At 46.4% G+C, this 21,618-nt stretch overlaps 3 protein-coding genes, 1 long non-coding RNA gene and 2 pseudogenes across 14 annotated transcripts in view; 2 read left to right on the plus strand and 4 right to left on the minus strand.

Annotated features, from left to right (window-relative positions):
- Positions 1-428: 428 nt before the first annotated feature.
- LOC136493677 (F-box protein PP2-B10-like) lies at positions 429-3,009 on the minus strand. 2 transcript variants are annotated; one of them, XM_066489778.1, is made up of 4 exons: positions 2,540-3,009; positions 2,110-2,460; positions 1,543-1,661; positions 429-1,059 (listed from the first exon to the last, which is right to left on the minus strand). In XM_066489778.1, exons 2-4 carry the CDS (start codon positions 2,458-2,460, stop codon positions 624-626), a joined length of 906 nt encoding a protein of 301 aa, XP_066345875.1. In that variant the 5' UTR covers positions 2,540-3,009; the 3' UTR covers positions 429-623. The 2 variants fall into 2 exon arrangements, with proteins under 2 accessions (XP_066345875.1, XP_066345874.1); XM_066489777.1 differs by lacking the exon at positions 2,540-3,009 and having other exon boundaries at positions 2,110-2,533.
- Positions 3,010-3,750: 741 nt separating this feature from the next.
- On the minus strand, positions 3,751-5,006 carry LOC136491535 (uncharacterized). The gene is made up of 3 exons (XR_010768075.1): positions 4,697-5,006; positions 4,447-4,491; positions 3,751-4,363 (listed from the first exon to the last, which is right to left on the minus strand). It is a non-coding gene; the product is annotated as an uncharacterized lncRNA (long non-coding RNA).
- Positions 5,007-6,033: 1,027 nt separating this feature from the next.
- On the minus strand, positions 6,034-12,576 carry LOC136494721 (uncharacterized). 5 transcript variants are annotated; one of them, XM_066490905.1, is made up of 4 exons: positions 11,073-12,576; positions 10,792-10,902; positions 10,494-10,686; positions 7,123-7,253 (listed from the first exon to the last, which is right to left on the minus strand). In XM_066490905.1, the coding sequence occupies exons 1-2, from the start codon at positions 11,920-11,922 to the stop codon at positions 10,889-10,891; spliced, it is 864 nt and encodes a 287-aa protein (XP_066347002.1). In that variant the 5' UTR covers positions 11,923-12,576; the 3' UTR covers positions 7,123-7,253; positions 10,494-10,686; positions 10,792-10,888. The 5 variants fall into 5 exon arrangements, with proteins under 5 accessions (XP_066347000.1, XP_066347002.1, XP_066346998.1 ...); XM_066490903.1 differs by lacking the exon at positions 7,123-7,253 and adding an exon at positions 6,034-6,502 and having other exon boundaries at positions 10,792-12,576; XM_066490901.1 differs by having other exon boundaries at positions 10,792-12,576.
- Positions 6,696-10,168, plus strand: LOC136494719 (putative disease resistance protein RGA1; annotated as a pseudogene).
- LOC136491742 (uncharacterized) lies at positions 12,532-14,186 on the plus strand (annotated as a pseudogene).
- A 330-nt stretch (positions 14,187-14,516) lies between these two features.
- The window catches only part of LOC136494720 (phospholipid-transporting ATPase 2-like), a 30,423-nt gene continuing 23,321 nt past the window's right edge, over positions 14,517-21,618 (minus strand). For 4 of the 6 annotated variants that reach the window (XM_066490897.1, XM_066490896.1, XM_066490898.1 and 1 more), the window contains 7 exons: positions 16,760-16,913; positions 16,355-16,472; positions 16,059-16,232; positions 15,892-15,943; positions 15,294-15,421; positions 15,009-15,159; positions 14,517-14,896 (listed from right to left, as the gene is read on the minus strand). In XM_066490897.1, the coding sequence (XP_066346994.1) occupies positions 14,660-14,896; positions 15,009-15,159; positions 15,294-15,421; positions 15,892-15,943; positions 16,059-16,232; positions 16,355-16,472; positions 16,760-16,913 (1,014 nt within the window). In that variant the 3' untranslated portion in view covers positions 14,517-14,659. Of the gene's footprint in view, positions 14,897-15,008; positions 15,160-15,293; positions 15,422-15,891; positions 15,944-16,058; positions 16,233-16,354; positions 16,473-16,759; positions 16,914-21,618 lie in introns of those variants that run through there. The other 2 variants (XR_010768682.1, XR_010768683.1) reach the window with 2 other exon arrangements.

Genomic DNA, 21,618 nt, shown 5'->3' on the forward strand with positions numbered 1-21,618 from the left:
AAGTGTACTATCATTTTAGGGTTGATATTTTTTTTGTCATTTCTATAAAGTTTCCCGAGAACCTAGAAAGCAGGACTCGATCCATTGACTACTAACTCCTTTGTTGATGCAGTACAACATCTGGCAAGAAACTGAACTGGTCCTTTTGATGCACTCAATCCTTAGACGAGAGACAGTGGCCCGGAGGTGATGCTGAGGCAGACCTAAAGGCGAGCGAGAGCTTCCTGAACCAGATAACACTGCAGCTAGAGGTGCAGCCATCTGATTTATGTCTACCAAAGGTGCTAGAATTCGTGTGCTAGTGCTATGTGAAACAACCGAATTTTGGTGCTGATGGAAATCGAGTGTTTTAGATGGATGTAACAACCGAGTGCTAGTTGCTTCTGAAACACACAGATGTAACGTAGATAGACTTAAAAAAACTTCAGATTCTTTTGCTCTTGGCCGAACCAAACATCATACACCAATGTGAGCAAAGGTAAGAGTAAGAAGATATATTATGTAATTTGCATCAATGCAAGCTTTTGTTTGACGGTAAAATATCCAGTCTCCACGCTTTTCCAATGACTCCTGATAGTCATCGAGCACATGATGAATGCGCTTATTCCATAGATCCAGTGTAATTAATTCTTCTGTCTTATTTCGATTCCCTCCAACATAAGGCCTTTCTTCCAGTGGAGCTGTACGTGCTCTACCAAACTGAAGCCGACCACCCCCGTGTCCCCTTGGTGGTTGTAGAACTCCCCCAGCTCTACCTCCATCCAATCGTCTTCCCTTTCTCTTGGGTAGCTCACGGTACTCTCGTCTTCAGCCCGTCCTCCTTGCTCGCCCTCTCTTGCTTGCGTCGTGCATGGGTACATAGAGAGCCTACGCGTTGCAACCTGATCGCCCGTAGCGATACGTGCCTCTTGCGTTGGGCAGTCAAGGCCGTATGATTCATCTGCCAATCTGAACACGAGGTAGGCTGCGTATTTTGTGTTGGGAGAGAGCTCCGTGCGCTCAATATTGCCGGCTATGTCAAGCCAGCAGACGGCGATGAGCTCAGCTACTTCTTCAAACCTGCAAAAGTAGAAATAATTAAACTGATCTGGTTGCAAGAGACACTAGATACATAACTTAGAATGCATAATGATCACTTACTAGATATAGGGTCTCATTGGTTGCTTTTATCAGTCTTACCCTGCATTAGATCTTATGCGCAGCATAACCTAAACCAGCGTAAATGTATGCAGTGTTTAGATGTTTGGTTGTTCTGCACAAACAATCTGCTTTTGATAAATTGTGTTTGGTTGTTTATATTTTATTACATAAAGTCACCTCCATATTCTAGTTTGAGGTCTCATATTTCTATTTGAGGCATGCGGATGAGGATTTTCATTTTTACGCGTACTAGTTAATGCAACATTTGGTCACACTATGTAATAAACCTATATAAGAGTATGTAAGCAACTAAACACGAGCAAATTGTACCTGCAGCCTAGATAAAGATTAATACCACCCATAGAAAATGTAGAAGTTAGGGTAGGAATCATTGATGCAAACCTGGAATCGGGCAAATAGATCCGTCTCCAGTATAAGGGATAATCACCCCATGTAATGTGTACTGATCGAGATGATAGCATGTAACATTTGGCGCCGCTTGTCCGATCCAACCAAAAGCTCTTACAGTACAGCATAAAACGACTTGACTCAGTTTGCATCATGATCACGGATGGTAATGCCTTGATTTAATCATTACTCCCTACTAAAATGGCAAAGTACCCCTTCTCATTTTGGTTTTGTCCTAAATCAATCTTCTTTTATTTTGACCAAGTTTATATAAAAGTACATTAACGTCAACAAATACTAAATCAGTTTTATTAATCAGAATTTTCAGGAAATATGTCTAGATAATTCATTTGTTGGAACTTGTAAATATCAATATATTCTCATCATCTAAAGCTGGTAAAACCAAGAGAAATTTTGACTTAGAACAAAGTTAAAATGAACAATGATTTAGAACAGGGGTAATTAAGATCACCGTGCATCATGCATTTCTTAGTCTACAACTGACGAACTAAAAAACTGAAAAACATCATATTTTATTTCGATGCTTGCTCATGTTCATACCTTAGTGCCTTGGTCGACGAGGATATGGTCTTCAGCGAGGCTGAGGAACAGCTCTTTTTTGCTGGTCGTCAAATCTACAGGATGGTCGGCGCGAGAAATAATCGATCTGTAGTCAGGAGGCAGGAAGCGTTCCCACACCGGATCAGAGCTCGCTGCTGCTTGGAAGGCAGTAGATACGGCTGAGGAACGGCACGCATCTGTGGGAGTCGTCAGGGAGATGACATGAGCGAGGCATGCCTCTGGAAGACGCAGGACGCTGCAGTCGGAGTCCGCTTCATTCCCAGTAGTGGTCCATCCTCCCTCAGGCTCAGGGTGTTCTTTCTCATGATTCCTTCGTGACCGCTTCATCATCTGCATGTTAGTTGTTGAGATTTGGGAAAATGATGCGAGTAAATGGCTATGCGTCATGGGAAAAGCATAAACTTCTTACATGATACAGGATAGTACTCCGTGTTGTGTAGTGAGCAGGTTGAAACAGTCACCTTTTAGCCATAGGGTAGAAGGGAAGAAGCATCGTAATCACAGGAAGTTACGCTTAGAATCTTGAACATGTATGTGGAAAGGTGGGCAATAACGTGTGGAATTTTTTTTTGCTAGGCCTTGTTTGGATGTAATTGTATCTATCTACTTCAATTCATATGTGTTGCAGTGGGATTGGAATGGAACTTAGTTTAATTCTACTCCAATCCACTTCAACACAGATAAATATATACGCATTCAAACGAGGCCTTACTAGCAACTGCGTGAGCAGCGAGTCAAGTCTTTAGCTAGGGTCGAGCACAAGTGCCAAGCATCTGCTGAATCTGTTGTAAAAAAAACATCTGCTGAATCTTATGAGAGCAAGCACAACAAACGATGATGCGAAGAAGAGAAAAGAGGAGAGAGAAAAGCCTGACTCATGCAAACATTAGAGTCTAATTAAAAAGTTTTTTATATATAAATAATAAGAGACAATAATTGTATATATGTTTTGGCTCTTACAAATTGACTTATAGCTAAAGACTTGGTTTTATTATTGAACTTGCTCTGACTTGGTCTCACATTATTAATTATTACTCTTTTGACCTCTAACCGTCGTTCTCACCTCCTGAGAAATTAATCGTACTCAATTTTAACCAAATATATAATATTAATAGGTATGGTACATAATTAGTATCATTTAATAGATCAATGAATTTATTTTCAAAATAAATTTATTTGAAAATATAAATATTGATAATATTTTCTATAAACTTATTTAAACTTAAAAAAATTTACCATCACAAAATAGCATATGGACACTTCAAAAGAGACAGATATAGTAATACATTGTCTCGGTGCCCAGCTGCCAACGCCCAGCATTGATCACGATGTGAGCGCGCGTGCTTTCACATGGAAATGTCCACAAGACAGTGCCGTGTCACATCATCACCATGATGAATACATGATGGCGACCCCTTGTGGCTCATGCATGAAGCCATGAATTCTTAGCAAGCCGAGTGAGTAGTCGTCTCGTTTATCGTCAGTCTAGGATTAGATAAGGAGGTAGTGTGGCAGAACCGTCTAAATTATATCGATCATGTGCATCTGTTATTGTACTAAATACCTCTTACTGCTATATACGAGAGTCAGATAATTTCGGTGTCGAGTGTCCTCGGGGAACCCCAAATCATCCACTTTTTACAACTCATACGGGATCAACAATGAATTTACCACAACATTGCAACATTTGGTATAAAAATATCATACATCGGAGTGCAGATGATTCACAACATTAGGTTACAATACACGTTCAAGTACCTTTTAAGTAAATAAGTTTCAGAAGCTTGATAGAACTACAGAAAACAACTTAGGTAAAGCACCTAAGAGAGAGATAGGGACAACTAGATCATGTCGAGCCCACCGATATTACCTCAATTAGTAGCATAAGTCAGAAACCGCAACAGGGTTAACAAACTCTGAGTACATGAGGGAACAAGACTTATCTGACTAAAAAAAGACTCCAAACATGTGGCGAAGCTAGAGCAAATGGATGGAGGATGCCTAACTTCATTATGAATATAGTAACCCAGATGATGTTCAAACAAGTAGCATAACTTATTCATAATTTTTAACATCAAAATTCAATTTCCAGTAATGGCAATGTGATTTTGGTCAAAACATAAGCAAACTAGTTGGGGCAAGGGCAATAACACTCACCATTTAGTGTAGTGATTGAAAGAATGCCAAAATGATGAACAAACGATGTCCCATATAGCAAAATATGTGATCCTGCCTAAAGAAATGAGAACAAATAGGTCAATTATTTAGCAAAGAAAATGTACAATTATCCATTGAAAGTAGATGCATTGTATTTACATTATCTCTTAGAGATCATATTTACGCTCTTTTCCTTTCATGGTCCTGAAACAATGAACCACATCCTCATTGTTAACTTCTTTGTAACAAATCATCACACTTCTTGAGCTTTCCATCTATAATACCTCTCCATGATTATCTATAACTCATTCATTTGTATAATCAATGCAAATTGCAGCTCACAATTTCACATATAAATAATTTGATTGAGGATGAACTTAAGGATAAACAAAATTACAAATATACTCACTGGCAGCTGGCAAGGGGCAGTGATGGCCGATGGGATGGATAGGGACAGCCAACAGAGCCGCAAAGGGTGGCCAGGCGGACTGCGGACAGAGCTTTGGGCGGGGGCTGCCACTGGCCACGACCAGCGAGTCGGACCCTGCGCTCGGCTCGGAGTGGAGCGGACGATGGTGCTGGGATGGGCGAACGCCGATGCTAGGACATACGGCAGCAGGGGCGCACGGCTTGGCATGACCGACGCGGCGTTGGCAGCGCCCTGCGGCTCAGACTAGCCGCGCACGAGGCAGGCGAGACGTCACGAGCAAGGATCCGCAAGTCCGCCGCCCCCTACGCGATGCTTCGGCTGGAAGCGAGCCTAGAAAGAAGTGGCTCAGTGGGCTTTGTGGGCTTGGGGGTGTCTTGGGCCAAAATTTGCAAGCTCTTAAGAATTTCTAGAATTAGAGGGGGTGTCTGGGCACCCACGGGCTTTTATTGGGCTTCGCCCCTGCTCCAAGGTATGAAGGCTTAAAGAAAAGACTTACCCTGAGCACATGTGTCACAGTCTGCTTCATTCACAGTAGTGGTCCTTCCTCCCTCCGTCTAAGGGTGTTCTTTCTCATGATTCCTTTGTGACCGCTTCATCATCTGCATGTTAGTTGTTGGGATTTTGGAACTAAATCTGCCCAAGAGTAGATCTCTGCATGTAACCAACTACATGTATGAAAAATGATGCGAGTAAATGGCTATGCGTCATGGGAAAGCATAAACTTCTTACAGGATACAGGGTACAGAGTACTCCGTGTTGTGTAGTCAGCCGGTTCAAACAGTCACCTTTTAGACATAGGGTAGAAGGGAAGAACCATCGTGATCATAGGAAGTTACTTTACTATTAAAACCTAGAAATCTCACACATGTCACTATTAAATTTTAGAAATCTCGCACATGTCTGTGGAAAGGTGGGCAATAACGTGTGGAATTTTTTCCCCCTAGGTTCCTTTCATAAAGAAAAGTATTCCAAGGAAGGATATCTGTGCAAAGGGGAGCAAACGGCGGTGTGACGAGGCGTGGATGGCGCTCGATGGCGCCGGAGGGTCAGAGGAGAGAACGGCCAAGCAAACGGACGAAGACGTTCATGAGAGACGAGCTAGTAACTCATTTTTCAGGGGACAAGCTCATCCTCGAATCTGGAGGTATATTCCCGAATGGCTCTGTGCCTTATTGGGACTATGCTTCTGGCTAGTGGCTAGCAAGCTAAACCGTCAGTAGCTAGGAAGAATCAGGGACTACTGAACGCTCCATGCAATGTACGAAATTAGCCACACTGCCAACACTTTTTTTTTATAACTAAAAACCGTGGAGCAAAGCTCCCCAGTGCATTATTAAGAGAAAAGGACATGTAGAAGAAGGTTAGCAGGAAGCTAACCAGAGACGACTTACCTAATTACAAAGCTAAGACAGCTAAACAATAAGGGAGAAAAACAAACATATTATAGATTCTTTAACCAATTCATAGCTATAGCTATGGGCTGAAGAGGAGCTGGGATACGGTACATAAGAAGTTTAACTTTACTTGTGAAAAGCAACTTCCATGTAGCAACTGACGGCAACTTATTATTGAAAACGTAGGCATTACACTGTTTCCATATACACCAGGCAGCAATTATAAAGATCTCCCGTGAAGAAAGAGATTGGGTTGACCTTCTCTGCTCAGCTACCATTTGAAAAAGACTGCCTTGGACTGTCCACTGAAGATCAAGCATAAACCACCACGTGATGCTAGAAGAACACTCAAAGAACAGCTCACTGCTGCTGACACTTCGTCCACCGGAACCTGTCCAAAATACAGACTAGTCAAGGCATGTCGCCACATATAACTGCCAATTTTCCACTAGATAACGTGGTTCAACCAAACACAAGATATTATTAGTACATGCTTGAAACAGCAAACCTAACTGCACAAAGTTCAGGTCATTACAGATCACTTCTCAGGTCTTCACCTGATCGAGTTCCCAAAGTATATCAAGATGGCAGCGGCGATGAAGCTGGTTGCCAGTGGCTTCTTGTCGGCTGTCGTGGATGGCGCAGCCTCCAAGGCTGCTGCGTGCCTTGAGAGCAACTACAATATGCAAGAGTGTGTCAAGGAGTTATTGAGCGAACTGGAGACCAAGCTGACCATGGTGAAGGCCATATGCGAGGCTGCAGACAACTGGCTAATCACGAACACCAACCTGGTTCAATGGCTGAGGCTCTTACATACCACGGCTCAGGAAGCCGAGGATGCACTTGACGAATTCCAGGTTGAAGAGGCAAGCATCACCGGCAAGCGCAAGGTGAGCGAGCTCATAGTGTCATCCCTTAGGTCTCTGAAAAATCTGGTCATCCCTGATAGAGATATGATTAGGCTGGAGCAAGTAGTAAAAACCCTTACCCAGCTCTGTGCAACCTCGAACACTTTTCTTGAGCTCCTCAAATTGGATGATTACAAAGCAAACCAGCAGCAGGCAAGAGTTGCTGGAGAGGCCACCTCTCAGCTTCCCATAGACATCCAGGTGTTTGGCCGGGAAGAGATAACAGAGTTTATCCTGCAGATGATTATTGGATCATCATCACATGATCATGAAAGATCCAGCGGTGGAACTGGAAAAACAAGAGCAGCTAGGGACAACATTATAGTCCTCCCAATAGTCGGTATGAGTGGAGTCGGAAAGACAACACTGGCCCAGGTTGTCTACAATCATGCAGAGGTGAAGAAACACTTTCAGCGGAGAGCTTGGGTCTATGTTTCAGAGCATTTCAGCTTCAAAAGAACCTTGCAATAGATCCTGTTTTCCTTCAATGGATATGAGGACAATGGTTTGGATAGCTGTGATAGCATGGAAGCCACCATCACAAAGCTCCGTAGCAAGATCTGTGAAGGATATAAATTCTTTCTGGTGCTAGACAATGTATGGGAAGAGATATGCCAACAATGGAGCACCCTACTCACTGTATTATCTGACGAAGCACGTCAATGTGGCAGTGTTCTCCTTGTCACAACTCAGAACCAAAAGGTTGCACAAACAATCGCCAGAGTATGTCCCATACAACTGAAAGCTTTGCCATTGGAGAGCTTCTGGCCTCTCTTTCAGTACTACGCATTTGGGGGCACGGAAGTTGCCCAACAAGAAGACAACCACGACATGCTATCTATTGGTAGAGAAATTGCAATGAAGCTAGATGGACTTCCATTAGCGGCGAAAGTAATAGGAAACATTCTGAGATGTAGATTCTCCCAGGCTAACTGGAGAAGGGTTGTGGACAGTGACTGGTGGAACTTGAGTGATGCTCTGCAGGAAATTCTACCCTACCTCAGGGTCAGTTACCAGCACCTATCACCACAACAAAGGCAGTGCTTTGCCTTCTGTTCGATATTTCCTAGAAACTACCTGTTTGACAAGGAAAGGATTGTTCAAATGTGGATTGCTCATGATTTCATACAGCGAAAACACATTGCAGTTGGTATAAAGCCAGAAGATGTTGGGAGGCAATGCTTCGATGCGCTCGTGGACAGGTCCTTGTTCCAACCCACAATTGTCGACAACAAGTATGTCATGCATGATTTGGTGCGTGGTTTAGTAATTGCCGTTTCTGTGGACCAATGCTTCCTCCATGATGAAAGAGCAGGGGGAGCTTCTTCCCAAGCACTGGAAAATGTTCGTCACTTGTCCTTGCAGACTGGTAGCTTGGAGCAGTGCCAGGAGCTGCACAAGTACAAAAATCTGCGGACTCTCCTACTATTTGGTCATTTTGAAAATGATGCATTTTTTCCCCCTTCTTGATGGCATGCTAAGGAATTCACCAAGCCTCCGTGTGCTGGACTTGTCATATGTCGAAGCTCTAGGGAGCGGATGGCCCAATAACGCTAGGAGTTTGAGAAAATTACGGTTCCTAGATTTGTCATTTACAAGGATCACAAAGTTTAAGGATCTCCCAGTTAATCTCCAAGTTTTGCATCTTCGGGGATATGATGTTGACAGCTTACCACAAAATATCACCAAGCTGAGCAACCTGCTGCGACATCTGTTTGTAGATAATTCAGCACTCTCAAATATTCCAGGGATCGGACAGCTCACTGAACTTCAAGGACTGGATAGTTTCATCGCTCGAAAGGGGCAAGGATTCACGATAAGAGAGTTGAAGAACATGCAGGAGCTCACTGGACAACTATGCATTCGCGGCCTCGAGAACGTGAGAAGTAAGGAGGAGGCGATGGAAGCAAGAATGATGGACAAGAAGCACCTGTGCAGCCTGGTGATTGAAGGGAGAAAGGTGCCCAAGTTTGTTCTTGAAGGATTGCAGCCACACCGAAACATACAGGAACTAACCATCAAATTCTACCAGGACCAAAATTTTCCTCACTGGATGCTGCAGCTGGATAACCTGGCCAATCTCGTACATGTAAATCTTGAAAGCTGCCGCAGCTTGTCTACCCTTCCCCCATTAGGCCATCTCCCTTTGCTCAAACTTTTCAGTCTAAGAAAGCTACCGTCGGTAAAGCATATTGATGGCACATCCTTTGGTGGTTTCCCATCACTTGAAGAGTTGGAGTTTCATTGGTTAGAGAAATTGGAGGATTGGACAGAGCCAGACGAAGCAACAGCAGCAGCTCATGTTTATGGATCATCATTGTTCCTTGGATGCCTTAAGAAACTTCATCTAGTAAACTGCTTATCACTGAGACAATTCCCACGGCTGCCACACTTATCTGCATTGAAAGAGCTGAAGATCTCCAACCCTGGAAACTACATCCTAGAATTACCAAACTGTTTACAAGTCTTGGTGTGCCTAACAACCTTGAATATCGAGTACTGCCAACACAGCATTGTACTGTCCGCGCATCAGTTCAAGTCCCTGGAAAATCTTGAGCTCATAAAATGTGAAGGGCTACGTTTGGTTGATGGTTTCCAGTGCTTTTGCAAACTGCGAAGCGCACGAGTGGAGGGTTGTCCTCAACTCCTAAGTGACACTGCTTCCTCTGTCTCAGCTAACCTTGGGCAAAATTTGCATGAGAAGCAGCAGCAGCAGGGTGCCAAACTTCTAACCCACCTCAGAACTGATGATAGCTTGATGAATGGAGATTACCTCAGGATGATAGGAAACCTCTCATCACTTTGCAAACTGACAATGTACAACATACCCAACACCACAAATTTCTCAGAGGAGCAAGACCTGTGGTTTCAGCAACTGACCTCACTGAAGTGCCTCCACATTCATGGCAGCCTCACATTGCAACACCTCCCTTCTTCCTTGGCTGTCATCCATCGAGGAACTAGTACTTCTTGGTTTGCACAACCTACACTCATTGCCGGATGCTCTTCCTCCAAAGCTTCAGAAGTTGGCAATTGAAAACTGTACTGGAGATCTGATTATTAGGGTATCCAAAGATGGGTCGGATTGGCCAAAGGTTGTCCATGTTCCATACATCTTCGTAGATGGTACAGTGGTTCAAAACATATAGACTTTGTACTGTATTTATCAGGTATGGCCAAAATAACAGAAATAGTATTCTGCAATCCAGTCCGCATGTTTATTTCTAAGCCGTAAGTTTTCTTGAAGAGTTCAATTATACCCTTGTAGAAAACGGACACATATAGCTTAGTGGAGCCCTCTGTTAAATATGACAGTCACATTTATCCCTGACGATACAACATCTTGCAATCAAACCAGCAAACTTTTGGGTGACTTTACATAGTTGAGTCCTAATGATAGTTTGCATATAAATCTCGAAAATATGATAATGTTTCTTGAGGAAAGCACAGATCAATCTCAAAAAATCAACCTACCTTCATGTCTTGACCACAAGAAAAACAGGATGAGATGCATGGCCATTCCTCTTCTGAGATATCAACTCATGTAACTGCAAAGCCAGCTTCAAGTTCTTCAGTTGATTCATTATCTTGTGGAGCCCATGATCCTTTGTTCTGACCTACAGACGTGTGGTGTTGTACCTGCAGGCCTTTTGCACCTCCTTGCATACTACAGATAAAAGGGCCATACTGAAATCCGTGATCCAAAATGTATACATGGCACAGGGAAAATGTGTGAAATTTTATTTGACCAACTAGTGAATATGATAGTCACCTGTATGTACTAGATCCAACCCTTCTCTGTAGCATATAAACTCCATGAAGGTGTCAACAAGGAAAAACGAATCCATGACAAAGAAACGCCAATTTGTTCAATCTGCCACTTCTGCAGGGAATAGTATGTTTTAGTTAGAGTAAATTGCACGGCTGGTCCTTAAAGTATTGGGCGGGTTTCGTCTAGGTCCTCAAACTACGAAATCGCACGTTTGGTTCCCTAATGTATTTAAGTGATCTCATCCAGGTCCAAAATAGACACGAGGAGGGTTAGAAGCTGACGTGGTCGTCCACGTGGATATGATTTAAGCGTGGACATGGCGTATGGCGGCAGCAGAGGCGTCGGACGGCGGCAACATGGTGGCGGCGCAATTGATGGACGGTAGAGGCCTGTCCGTGCCTGCGCGTTTAAGCGACGGCGGCGCAGAGCATCCGCACGGCCAAGTGGAGGCGGTGGTATGGTAACAATGGCCGTGCGCGACGGGGCAGCGATGTCCGAGTGCATGCCCACGGCGGCGTGCGGGCGAAGCGTAGCGGCGCTCGCCCACGGCGGCCTGGGCGCGAGGCAGAGCGACGGCGTCCGAGGTGCGCGAGCTGTTGTCGCGCGTGAAGACGCCAGCGGCGCGTCCTCCACCCGGAACTTTATCAGGAACCGGCTCGCCGCCGGCTGCTGCCTCGGTGCCTGCGTGGCCCCGGCACCGTCCGCTGTCGCTGGGGCCTTGGGCTTCCTCAGCTTGAGCAGCAGCACGCGGAACCTGGTGGCCGGACGGAGCAGCGTCGCCGGCGGTGGGACCACCGCGGCCTCGGCCTCGGTCTCCGCCTCCGCGGCTGGCGCATCGACGGCCACCGCCTTGGCGGCCCCGGGCGCCACGACGTCTTCGCCGGCGGCCACGGCGAAGTTGAACTCGACCCGCTCCTCCTCGGCGTCGGACGCGGCGCTCTCGTCGCCGGGCACGGCGAACTCGAGGTCAAAGAAGGAGGCGTCGTCGTCGTTGCCGTCCCCGCCCCCGCCGTCCTCGCACGCCGAAGCCGACGCGGCGATGGTCGTGGTGGCGGCTGCGACCGCAGGCGCGCGCTGGGCGCCGGCCACCACGCCGCCGCGCAGGTACTTGAGGAAGCTGAAGGACTCCATGACGCACGCGCGGAACAGCGGCGGGCATCTTTTCTGGGACTGTGAGGCTGGAGCTCCCCTCACTCACTCACTTGTTCTGGGACAGCGGCGGGCAGCTTTTCTGGGACTTTTGAGGGAGCCTTTTGAGGAGGACAGAGGAGTGAGGACCGGCTGCGGATGGAGGAGGAGGAGGTGGTGGCGGCGGCGGCGGCGTTGCAGTTGCAGTTGCAGCATCAATGCCAAATAGATGAGCAGCAGAGGCCGCGTGGGGTGGGGACGTGGGGTTGGACGGGGAGGGCGGCGTCGGCTTTCGACGGGGGCAGAGGGTCCCGGCCCGTGCACTGCTCACGCCGTGGGGGCGGTGGGGCTCCCGTGATCTCTTCTCCTCCGGCCTGCGCCTCCAGTCAGGGCAGAGCGAGATTGAGGGAGGACGACCACTGGCGAGCATGCGTCCGGCGGCCACGGCGGCTGTCGCGCCGAGATTTGGCCCGAGGGGCCTCTACCTTGGATGAGCAGCGACGCAATCTGGTAGAGAGGGTGGAGAAGGCCTTGGCACAACTGGAGTGGAGGGGAACCGGACAATGGTGAGACGACGGTGGCGAATTTAACGGGCGAAGCTCGTCGATGTCAATGACGGGGCTCTGGAACAGGACAGTGAGGAAGAGCATAGCAGCGCAGCGCTACTCCTCATTCTTGCCACGCTTAAATCATGTCCACGTGGACGACACGTCATGTCTATTTTAGATCTGAATAAAACCACTTAAATACATTAGAAAATTAAATGTATGATTTCGTAGTTTAAGGACCTAAACAAAACTCATCTAATACTTTAAGAACCGGTCTTACAATTTACTCTTTTAGTTACGACAAATGGACTCAGTTCAAGCATCAGGGATACCATTAGTTTGAGTGAAAATACAATGGAACCCACCGAGTCTATACAAACACAACTTGGGTATCGTGTGCACAGGCGCAGCCATAGCGACGGGTGCCAGGCACAAGACCCATAAGAAAAAAGGCAGCAGAAAAACGAGGGAGTGAGAAACCTGGACCCTGCTTGCCTGGCATTCCGTCGAGCATGTAGCGGACGCCGCGAGCTCCGCGGGGTGAATTCGCCGTTAGGGTCAGGACGGGAGTTACTTGGCTCGGAGCCTCGGCGGCCGGCGCAGCGAGGCGGGAGTCGTGGTAGACCGGGCAGCGGGCACCTCTGTTTCCAGACATCCACCGCTGCGCTGCGCAAGCCGGGGCACTGACTGCAGCGGAAAGTTGGGCCGTTGGCATAGGAGATTTGCCCGGGTCTGTTTGGCTGGCAGTGTGGGAAAGCTGCCTGCGCCAACATTAGATTCGAGAGCAGCACCTAGACGTTAGACTGACTCCAACAAAGCTACCCAAATCCAAAAATAAGTCTCGCACAGTGCTTTGCCTATCAGATTTCTGGCTCCAACAGATCACCCATTCATACGACGCATTTTGGATACCGGCGCAAAGGAAACGCAAAAAAGCGTCACCTGCGACCTCGCTACGCAAATCTCTGCGCTCTCCCAGACGCCGGCTCGCCCGCGCTTTCCTGGTCGCCCGCCAGCACGCCGGAGCACGCCTGCCGCCCAGCCGCGCCTCCCCTTCCTCCCATCGCTCGGTAGCGCGCAGGCGACGGGTCGGACAAGCAGCAGCAGCAGCAGCAGGCGGTCAGCACCAGCACCGCGGCCACTGCGGCGCAGATGCCCTTTCTGGCGCTGCTCCAGGGCGCGGGCGTCGTGGTGGAGGCGGAGGACCAGCAGCAGCAGCAGCAGCATGACAGGCGCAAGCGGCACGCCTTCGCGCGAGCCGTCTCCGATCTCGACCTGCTCGAGAGCTGCGTCACGCAGGTGGTGGCTCCCGCGGCGGCGGCGTCTGCGCCCGTGGCCAGCAGGACCGAGAGGCGGAGGAAGCGGCCGAGGCCCCGCGCGCGCGCCGCGCCGCCGCCGGAGAAGCGCAGGAAGCCCGAGGAGGCCGAGAGCCAGCGGATGACGCACATCGCCGCGGAGAGCAACCGGCGGCGCCTCATGAACCACCTCGCCTCGCTCCGCTCCCTCATCCCCTCCAGCTACATCCCACGTGGGACGGGATAGCTCAAATCGGCGGTGGGGAAAGTCGATTCAAAGGCAGGGAAGCTCGATTTGGGCTCCTGTGTGCTCGTGCTTGCCGGCGGAGGTTGCGTGCTCGCGGTGGGGGATTGCTACTTTTGCATACGCTGTTGGAGGAGACCGGTTCTGGGTGTCGGAGTCGGACTACTATGCGTGACCTAAATCGATGAATGGGTCTCGATTTGGCTACCTGTTTTTGGAGACAGTCTTACGCATGTCAGATAGGCGCTCCTACAGTCAAAATCGGACGCTTGAGAGTTAAGAGTTGTGCGTACCCCAAAGCAGCAGCAATTCAAACAGGCCGACAGGACAGACGGTGCCACAGGGCAGACTGAGAAATATGGTCGAATTATCCGCAACTTGGAACTTAACACTGTCAAGATGCTAAGCAATAATCTTGATCGATTCCGCTGCATGAGAACTTGAGAAACAAAGGCAATATTGCTACATGGACGTACTACATCTGAAAGGAACCAAAGTTACGTCAGTACATGAATAAACCAATTATTAGCTTGACCCTGACGAAATATTTTGAGTATAATAAACATAATTCTGTTACAGTTCACTTTTTGTCGTCTGTATGACTGTCTTGCTAGTACGGTAAGCCTAGTCAGTTCTAGCTGCCGCCTAAGGGATCACCTTGCAGACTCCGCAGAATCTGAAAGCAGAGGGTGATAATTAGAATCCCTGATTTTACGCGAACCAGTCAGTAGATTAGTGAGTTTGGCTCTCGCCGATTCCAGATTTCCAGAAGTTTGGATGGATCCATTGCTCTGCTCGATCTGCTTAAGTATGTTAATGGCACTTGGCTGATAAAGGTTCTTGAAGTATCTGAAAGCCACCACCGGTCCCATTCCTACTGCAACCGTCAGCTGGGAGGGACAAGATGTTTCCATCATTCGGTGGAAAGTGGAATGAATAACGGTCAGGCCAAAGCTGTAGTTGTGATGGTATAAAGTATGGTTAGACAATAGTCGGACTTACAGCCATGGAGATCCAGTATGAAGGTTGGCTACACAGGCGGAACATGATTGTGTACAGTTGAAGACTTGGGATGGCACTGAGTATTAAGTTGATCATGTAGAAGGCCACAAAGTTTCCCCAGATGAGAAGGATTTGTGGGTAAGTGAATGAGCTGAAGACCCAGAAGACAATGTCAGTCTAGACACGTGGAACAAATAAGCTGAAGGAAATAAACAGAACAGTAACATTTCATCTACATGAATAAATTATTTCTGATGTATCCGTTGCAACCTGATGAAAACTTACTTTGTATCCATTGTAACAACAAAAGCCTGTAACCAAATACATCCGGACAGTGCTACCATTGAGAGTTCCTGCATCTCACTTTTCTCATCTGAGTAGGCACTTATTGTAATGAAGAAAACAACGAGTGCCTGAAATTGAACAATAACAGTTTCATGAAAGAGAACAAAAATCAAAATGCATCTACAGGCCTATGCAGTGGAAGACTGGAAGGCACAAATGAGGTCGTTGAAATTCATATCTCACATACAGCAAGATTAAAAGATCGAATTATAATTTGCACTAGACACAGTGATGAAGCAACCGTGTACACAGCATATACTTATAATACTAATTGATTCATATATCTACCCATAATTGCATCAGCATGCATCTGCATGCCCACGTCTATCAGAGAACAAAAGTTGTAAAGTAAGAAGGTAATCATTAGACAAGTAATGTGCGTATCAGATATTGCACTAATTGCTACCAGAACAAGATACTTGAACGGAATAACTCCCTGATCACCTTCAATAATCCCAAAGTTGCACCTCACTAAGATGTGTGATGTGCCAATTCCAGATAAAAAATAACAAAGGGACAGAGAAATGCATTATCTTACGTGATATAGTGAGCGCCCAAACCATCCACAAAATGTAGCGGGATTTAAAAGCCTGGCAAGATGACGGAACTACTCATATGAGCAAAACTTATGCACACAAGCTTTATGGTATGTTTACAAGAAGTTACCACAAATATCGAAGGCAACTAAAGGTAAACTTATATTACCTCCCAGCTTGAGAATGCAGTAAAATCTGGGGGTATTGCATAACTGTAGTTTCAGAGATATCCTTGTCAAAGATTATAGTCATCACGGGTAGACTTGTATAGAAAACGTTATAAGCCATCAAGCTAATTGAGTTGAATAAGCTAGTCCCAGATAGCCCCGACAAAAAGGCAAACCTAACAGGGGACTCAAGTGATCAGTTGTACCCACAAAACCCATGCCAAAGTGCCAAGCAGTAGCATAAGCTTGTAATGAAAAATGCAGCCAATGGCACAAGCATTAGAAGGAATAGACTCACATAATCTGTATAAAGCATATAAGAAGTGACTTGTAGAAAGAGTACTGTGAAATAAATGCCGTTCGATTGTATGAATAGCGCCCATGAATTAGTATCAACCTCTTAAGAAACTTGAACTCTGCAAACAGAGAATAATACATAATGAAATTTGGAGGTGAAGTGCATAAAGGGTAATAAAATAAAAGGATAATTGCAACCATTTTCATCTAGCAAATGGTACCCTTTTTGGATGGATAAGCAAGATTGAAATCACTAATGCATCAAGAATGGACAAAAAAGAAGTCTGCACTTGTTTGAAGCTGGCTAATATGCTATTTCTGTGCCAGCTAGCAAAACCATTAAATCAGGTTTCCGGATATTTGGAAGTAAATAGAATTTATCTGTGCCAACTAGAAGTATGCTTACTCCCAATGCTATAATCAGCAGCTCTTGCAGCTTGCAGTCCTTCTCTACCACTAATCCCTACTCCAATGTTAGCCTCTTGAATCATTCTAACATCATTACCACCATCGCCAATTGCTAGAGTTAGGTAGCCAGCCGATTTTAGGATAGCAACAAGCTGCACAAATGCAAACAACATAATTTTATCCAACCAACAGCTATATAACAATACCATATGTCATGTTTCAAGGAGAAAATTGCAATTATAGGACACCAAACAACACGCTTCGCAATTATAGGACTCCAAACATTGACTTCGTTAAAATTGTTAAGTGTATATCAAGGCCCATCCTATAGGCCCATATAGCCCATGTGGCTCTCTCTATATATATGGCCATCTCCACTAATTGAGACATCTTCCGTCATTTCTAAGGTTAGTTACATGGTACCAGAGCCATGGATTAGGGCTGGGATTAGAGCTAATCAAATTTTTTTTAATCCCCCCACGATCCAATCCCTATCAGTCCGCCGTCGCAGTTGTCTCCCCCATGCCGCCGTCATGGTCTGTCGCTCCGCGCCGTCCGCGCGGCCCTTCGCCACCCGTGCGACCGTCGCCGCAGCGTACCTGCGCGCCCGTCCGCCTGCGACGTTCGCGCCCGTGCGCGGTGCGCCTGTGAAGTCCCGCGGCCGTCCGCCCGCGAAGTCCGCGCGGTCCACACGGTCGTCCGCCTCTTCAGCGCACTCGTCCGCGTCCCACATCGTCCGATCTCCTCCGGATCGCACAGCAGAGAAAACAGAGGACTTCTGCTTCTGCAACGGTGGTGACTGATCCCTGCTTTAGTCTCCCTGTTGGTTCGCTGTCAGTCTCCCTGTTGGTTAGCGGTCAGTATCCTTTCCAACCATGTCAACATCACAGATCAATGCCATTGTTATCAACATCACTTTAGATGGTCAGAACTATCCAGAGTGGGCTTTTTGTGTTGAGACTGCATTAAGGGGTGTTGGTTTTTATTTTCATCTGACTGATGATCTGCCTGCTCGTAACCCTGATGGTAGTAATGCTGCTGCTATTAAAACATGGGAAATCAATGATGGAAAAGTGATGGCAGCCATAGTCAATAGTGTTAAGCAAACTATGATCATGAGTCTTCGTAAGTTTAAAAGAGCGAAGCCCATGTGGTCTTATTTGAAGCAACGATATGTTCAAGATAGTGGTGCTCTTCAGCATACTCTTATGCAACAACTTCATGTCATTGAACAGAAAGATATGTCCATTGATGAGTACTACTCCGCTTTTGATCGTTTGATGGGTTCTTTGATCTCCATGGTACCTCAATGCACAGCTACAGAGAATTGTACAGCACTTACTTTCATTGAGCAGTTCCTTACATACAGATTTGTTATGGGAGTTCGGGCAGAATATGATTCCATTCGCACTCGATTGCTTCACAATTCCTCTAATCTCACTATGGCACAGGCCTTGGCTGATTTACTTGCAGAAGAAACACGTCTTCAGTCCCTGTCTGCTTCTTCTGTGTCTGTGCCTCATAGTGTGTTGGCAGCCTCGCAGAGATCTGGTGCACCAAAAGGCACCTCTTCAGAGCCTTGCAAGCATTGTGGCAGGACTGGTCATCCTCTAGAAAATTGTTTTGTCCAGCACCCACAAAAATTGGCTGAGTTTCGTGCCCGTCGTGCTGCCCGTGGTCGTGGTACGGGCTCCACTTCTAGAGGTTCAGTCTCTATTGCTGCAGCCTCACCTGTCAGTGCTTCCTCGACGTCTTGGGTTCTTGATTCAGGCGCTTCTTTCCATGTGACATCTGATCAGTCCCACTTGGTTGCTTGCAAGTCAGTCACGGATGGTGCTTCTGTTCAGACTGCCGATGGTACATCCTGTCACATCACTCACCAGGGTTCTCTTTGCAATTCTCATTTTTCTATACCTAATGTTTCTCTTGTACCTCAGTTGAACATGAATCTTCTATCAGTAGGCCAAATTACTGATCAAAATTGCTTTGTTGGATTTGATGAATCATCTTGTTTCATTCAGGATCGTCGAAGCGGGACTGTGATTGGGACTGGCCATCGCCGTAAAGGTGCTCCTAGCCTCTACGTTTTGGACACCTTGCGCCTTCCTTCTTCAGCCACATCCACGTCTCGTGTGTCATCTGCTGCATCTTCATCCACCTCGTCCTTCGCCAAGTGGCATCACCGTCTTGGTCATTTATGTGGGTCCCGTTTGTCAACATTAATAAATAAAGGTTGTCTAGGTCATGCATCTGTCGAGTCTAGTTTCCATTGTAAAGGTTGCAAGCTTGGAAAGCAAATACAGCTTCCATATTCATCTAGTGTTTCACATTCTGCTAGGCCTTTTGATCTTATTCATTCAGATGTATGGGGTCCCGCACCTTTTGCTACAAAGGGTGGTCATAAATATTATATTATTTTCATTGATGATCATTCCCGTTATACTTGGATTTATTTCATGAAACATCGCTCTCAACTGTGCTCTATTTATCAATCCTTTGCGCGCATGGTTCACACTCAGTTCTCTACTCCTATCAGAGTTTTTCGTTCTGACTCTGGTGGTGAGTATTTATCTGATATTTTCCGCCGTTTTTTGACCTCCGAGGGCACCCTTGCTCAGCTCTCTTGTCCTGGCGCACATGCTCAAAATGGTGTTGCTGAACGCAAACACCGCCATCTCATAGAAACTGCCAGAACACTTCTCATTTCCTCATTTGTTCCATCACATTTCTAGGGCGAAGCTATTTCTACTACTGTCTATCTCATCAATAGACAGCCCTCATCCAAACTGTTTGGCAAATGTCCTGGTGAAGTACTTTTTGGTACTCCTCCAAACTATGATCATCTCCGAGTCTTCAGATGTACATGCTATGTTTTGCTTCCCCCTCATGAGCGGACCAAATTGACCGCTCAATCTGTTGAGTGTGTCTTTCTGGGGTATAGTCCTGAGCATAAGGGTTATCGGTGTTATGATCCTACCTCTCGTCGTATACGTATCTCCCGTGATGTGAATTTTGTTGAGGATCGCCCTTTCTTTTACAACCCATCTACTAAACCTTCATATTCCCCCACTGAGTCCACCTCCTTTCTTTGTTTTCCTACTAATTCATCTGGAGGTGATGTTCCTGCACCATCCTCCTCCATTCCACCTCATGTGATATCTACACATGAGAGTCCTCCACCTCCACCTCCACCTCCATCTAAACCACCCATTAAACATGTCTTCACTCGTCGTCCCAAAGGTCCCACTGCTCCTTCATCTACCTCTACCACCCTGGCCAGTCCTGACGATCCTGTTGCTGATGTTTCTAATGTTGCTAATGAGTCACAAGCTTTATCTGATGAGTTACAGGTTGGTCCAAGATATAATCTTCGGGACCGCAGTACTATTGGGCCTGCTGACAAGTATGGTTTTCCATCTGTGAATGCTGTTGTTGATGAACCCTCCACGTATCAAGAAGCTTCCAGCATCCCTGAATGGCAGCTTGCAATGTGTGAGGAGCTTGCTGCCCTTGATCGTCAAGGGACCTGGGATCTTGTTCCATTACCATCACATGCAGTGCCAATCACATCTAAGTGGGTGTTCAAGATTAAGAGAAAATCTGATGGTTCTATAGAGAGATATAAAGCTAGACTTGTTGCAAGAGGTTTTCAGCAGGCTCAAGGCCATGATTATGATGAGACATTTGCACCCGTTGCTCATATGACTACCGTTCGTACTCTGATTGCAGTGGCTGCCACTTCAAACAGGGCTATCTCTCAGATGGATGTTAAGAATGCTTTTCTTCATGGTGCCTTGAATGAAGAAGTTTACATGCAGCCACCTCCAGGTGTTGATGCTCCCTTAGGATATGTTTGTCGTCTTCGTCGTGCCCTATATGGTCTCAAACAGGCTCCTCGTGCTTGGTTTGAGAGATTTGTTTCTATGATACGAGCTGCTGGTTTTTCAGCTAGTGCTCATGATCCTGCTCTATTTATTCACCTCTCTCCACGTGGGCGTACTTTGCTCCTTCTATATGTTGATGACATTTTAATTACTGGAGATGATGTGGAACATATTTCCCATGTGAAGAAGCAACTTGGTGTGCAATTTCAAATGTCTGATTTGGGTCCTCTTAGTTATTTCTTGGGCATTGAGATTTCACATTCTGCCAATGGCTATTACCTCTCTCAGTCAAAATACATACATGACCTTATTGTTCGTTCGGGCATTACTGATAATCGCACGGCTGCCACACCTATGGATATGCACTTGCAACTTCGTGCTACTGATGGAACGCCTCTTCAGGATCCTTCTCGCTATCGGCATCTTGTGAGCAGCCTTGTTTATCTTACTGTTACTCGACCTGACATTGCTCATGCTGTTCACATTCTAAGTCAGTTTGTGAGTGCTCCTACTTCTGTTCATTTTGGCCATTTGCTGCGTGTGCTACGTTATTTAAGGGGGACATCATCTCGATGCTTGTTTTATGCTTGCGATAGTCCACTTCAGCTTCATGCTTATTCAGACTCCACTTGGGCAAGTGACCCCATGGATCGCCGCTCTATCACAGGCTATTGCATTCTTCTTGGTTCTTCTCCTCTTGCATGGAAGTCCAAGAAACAAGCTGCTGTCTCTCGCTCTAGTACCGAAGCAGAACTTCGAGCACTGGCTACTACCACTGCAGAGATTGTATGGCTTCGATGGTTACTCGCTGATTTTGGTATATCTTGTGATGCACCCACACCTCTTTTGTGCGATAACACTGGAGCCATACAAATTGCCAATGACCCTGTCAAACATGAGCTTACTAAGCATATTGGTGTTGATGCCTTTTTCACTCGTTCTCACTGTCATCAGAAGACAATTGATCTTCAGT

This window comes from Miscanthus floridulus, chromosome 11 (assembly GCF_019320115.1).
Source record: "Miscanthus floridulus cultivar M001 chromosome 11, ASM1932011v1, whole genome shotgun sequence".
NCBI lineage: Eukaryota > Viridiplantae > Streptophyta > Magnoliopsida > Poales > Poaceae > Miscanthus > Miscanthus floridulus.

Bases quoted from the DNA above. Each gene is read 5' to 3' on its own strand.
- LOC136493677 (XM_066489777.1), bottom strand. From the start codon at position 2,517: ATGACGCATAGCCATTTACTCGCATCATTTTCCCAAATCTCAACAACT. The intron at 1,662-2,109 runs GTATGAACATGA...CTGTACTGTAAG, and splicing joins TCGTCGACCAAGGCACTAAG to AGCTTTTGGTTGGATCGGAC. The intron at 1,060-1,542 runs GTTTGCATCAAT...CTACTTTTGCAG, and splicing joins ATCTATTTGCCCGATTCCAG to GTTTGAAGAAGTAGCTGAGC.
- LOC136494721 (XM_066490903.1), bottom strand. From the start codon at position 11,922: ATGGAGTCCTTCAGCTTCCTCAAGTACCTGCGCGGCGGCGTGGTGGCC.